The sequence below is a fragment of the Limulus polyphemus genome, unplaced genomic scaffold (genome assembly GCF_000517525.1).
Source record: "Limulus polyphemus unplaced genomic scaffold, Limulus_polyphemus-2.1.2 Scaffold886, whole genome shotgun sequence".
Lineage (NCBI taxonomy): Eukaryota > Metazoa > Arthropoda > Merostomata > Xiphosura > Limulidae > Limulus > Limulus polyphemus.
The window spans coordinates 241,028-244,297 of NW_013666496.1; the positions used below are offsets into that span (position 1 = coordinate 241,028).

General features: G+C 38.5%; 1 protein-coding gene across 2 annotated transcripts in view; it reads left to right on the plus strand.

Moving 5' to 3' along the window:
* The first annotated feature begins 456 nt into the window (after nt 1-456).
* Nucleotides 457-3,270, plus strand: part of LOC106461044 (serine/threonine-protein phosphatase 6 regulatory ankyrin repeat subunit B-like) — a 48,863-nt gene continuing 46,049 nt past the window's right edge. The window contains exon 1 of one of the 2 annotated variants that reach the window (XM_022387868.1): nt 457-1,063. In XM_022387868.1, the coding sequence (XP_022243576.1) occupies nt 1,004-1,063 (60 nt within the window). In that variant the 5' untranslated portion in view covers nt 457-1,003. The remainder of the gene's footprint in view (nt 1,064-3,270) is intronic. The other variant, XM_022387869.1, reaches the window with a different exon arrangement.

A 3,270-nucleotide genomic window follows, 5' to 3' on the forward strand; every position in this document is an offset into this window, starting at 1 on the left:
TCAGTAACCCCCCCCCCAACCCACCACCACCACCATTTTAATTTAGATACTGTTTACAGGCTTAACCCTACATTGTTTCTTGAAAGTGTTTGTATGTTTTAGTAAATAAAAACAGCCTGACACACAGTTTGTAAATGTGCAAACAAGAAGAATGAAACAAACAGTTTATGTTCTGGATGTATGAAAATACAGTGGTTTGGTTTTCACTACGGGCGGGGGGGGTGCGACGTGTCCTGGCCCATGCTATATATCGTGTTTGAGAACTAGGCATCTCGTGAAGTAAACACGTAATGGGGCGGTTACTACGTAATCCTTGACCTCGTGCCAGTATTTTATACGTCACATCGTGTTTGCCGATGTAGACTCGCTAGTGGCTCGTGGACTAAACACGTTATTGTACCAGTCCGGGTAACCTGGATTATGCAATGACTGCTTATCTCGTGCAAGGCTGAAACTATTCGTTTTCCATTTACTTCTGTGGCAGTAACAATGTTGACTCGTTTCAGCTGCGAGTAAGATTTCCAGTGATAGAAAACACATGGAAACTCGTATAAAAGGCTGATATAACGCTTTTTCTACCATTAGTTTTTTTAAGGAGTCATAGGGCGTCAGTTTCGAAATATCGGAGTTTCTGCCCGACTGACGATTGAGGTACTTTTAAATTAAAGCCAAATTATGACATCACCGGAAATACACGAGCTTCCCATTCCTCTGAGAATTGTGCCACGTGAGTAACCACTTCTTCTCGACTGGTAGTAAGTTGTTAGATGCCAACATATATTTCTTTGATTGAGTAATCTCATCACACAGATGATACCTCCCGCACGAGAGTTGCTGCCTTTGACTGAACAGCAGTTTGCAAACGATAAAAACAAGTATTAATTTCTGGATTTTATTTTAAAGTTCTTTTTAACTTTCTTCAGTTGTGTCAATTTCACATTTACAGTTACTTATTTCAAAAAAAACAAACAAACCCGTATTTGATTGCTTGGAAGAAAGAGCCATGGGAAAGGACCACGATCTGCTTAAGTACGTTAAACACAACGATATCGATAAAACTCAGGTAAGCTAAAGATTTCTCTTCATTTTGGAAGCAACAGTGTTAACTTCCTAGTGGCACAGCTGTATGTCTGCGGACTTACAACGCTAGAAACCGGGTTTCGATACCAGTGGTGAGTAGAGCGCAGATAGCCCATTGTGTAGCTTTTTGCTTAACTGCAAACAAGCAACATTATTAGTATCAAAACATATCTTCCAAAAACAAGCTTATGTAACAACGTTTTAAGCATTTCTTATCATTTATGTGTTTTACTTTACTAACATCCCACGTTGCAAGTGAGAATATTAGTTTACTTTGGATCCACAAACAGTTACCAGTTTTCTAAAATTGTACCCAAACGTTAGCTGCTCGTGGCAGTTTTAGGTCTACAAATATTGAAAATTAGTTATAGACTAAAACTTAGGATTGGCTTATTACAAAAACCTTGAGATAAGCTATAAGCCTTATTCGTAATATTCCATATCACGTAGGATGACACGGAAAATTATCATCAGAAACCCAATAACCCGAGCCATAAGGAAAAGTTAACATCAATAACCCAATAACCCGAGCCTTAAGGAAAAGTTAGCATCAGAAACTCAATAACCCGAGCCTTAAGGAAAGTCAACTTTCCTTTCTCAGACATTTACCACAATGAAGGAAAGTCCACTTTACAAAAGTTGTTGGTTTTCCTTTCTGATGCTAACTTGTAAGATTTGAATAGAACACAGCTTTGGAAATTCCAAGTTTTTAATTCCACACGAATCTTCAGATAACAGCAGTTAAACGTCTTCCTAAAACAGTTTGAAATGTCACACTTTTTAATACGACTACACAAAATTTGAAACCGCTTTTAAGAAAAGTAATTCCTGAATATTCAGTTTTTTAGGTCTATACAAAAAGACCTGGTGTGACATGGTGGTTAGCGAGCTCGACTCGCAATCTTCGGGGTCACGAGACCGAAACTCGGCGCCGAACATGCTCACCCTTTCACCCGTATGGGCGCTATAACGTGACTGTCACTATTGATTGGTTAACTAGAAGCCCAAAAGTTGGTGGTGGGTAGCGCCAGTCGGTTGCCTTCCCTATGATCAGCGGCTCAACATTAGAGACAACAGCAGATAGCTTTGGTAGTTATACCTTAAAGAAAACAGACAAACTACACAGTACTCGTATATTGGGAAGATCAAATAAACATATTGGATTGACTATGTGTGTGTAGCATTTGGTTTATCCTTCAATAACTGGTAGTGTACATTATATCATGGACGATTTGGAAAATTATATTGCTTTATCTACCAGCTGTTTCTCTTAAACAATAATGTGTTATGCGTACGTATATATCCACAAACTGATTGTAACTCATATCTACAAACTGATTGTTATTCATATCCACACGAATGAATTTTACACACACTGAAGATGGTCGCTTTTTCGCGCATAATGGTGTTTGTACAGAGTCAAATTTTCTTGTGTACCCAAAATGGCGGCACCTGTTTCACATGGATAGTTACTGAATTGAAACGCATCAATAGTCTAGAGCAGGGGTCTCCAAACTATGGCCCGCGGGTCGAATGCGGCCCGCCAACAGTTTATTAAACTAATAATATAATTTTTTTAATATTATAAAAACAAAAAATAAAACATAATTGAGCAAAAGCCAATCTAGATACGATACGGTCCGCCAACAGTTCATTAAAGTAATAAAATGATATCATTTTCATTTTTAATGATATAAGAATAAAAAATTAAACTTAATTGAGCAAAATCCAGCCTGATCATGTATGCATCCCTAATTAATTTTAACACGACCCCTACGGTCCGCGGAGCCTAAAAAGATATACCTCCCGGCCCTTGTCCAGAATGATTTGGAGACCCTGGTATAGAGGGCTCCAAAATTCTTATACTGTCGCAATAAAGAGGATTTACATGACCTGTCCCATGGGCCACAACGATCCTAGAAACGTTACAGAGTGTATTTCATCCTGTCCTATGGACTATAACGATTCTAGAAACGTTACAGAATGTATTTCATCCTGTCCTATGGACCACAACGATTCTAGAAACGTTACAGAGTGTATTTCATCCTGTCCTATGAACCATAACGATTCTAGAAACGTTACAGAATGTATTTCATCCTGTCCTATGGACCACAACGATTCTAGAAACGTTACAGAGTGTATTTCATCCTGTCCTATGGACCATAACGATTCTAGAAACGTTACAGAGTG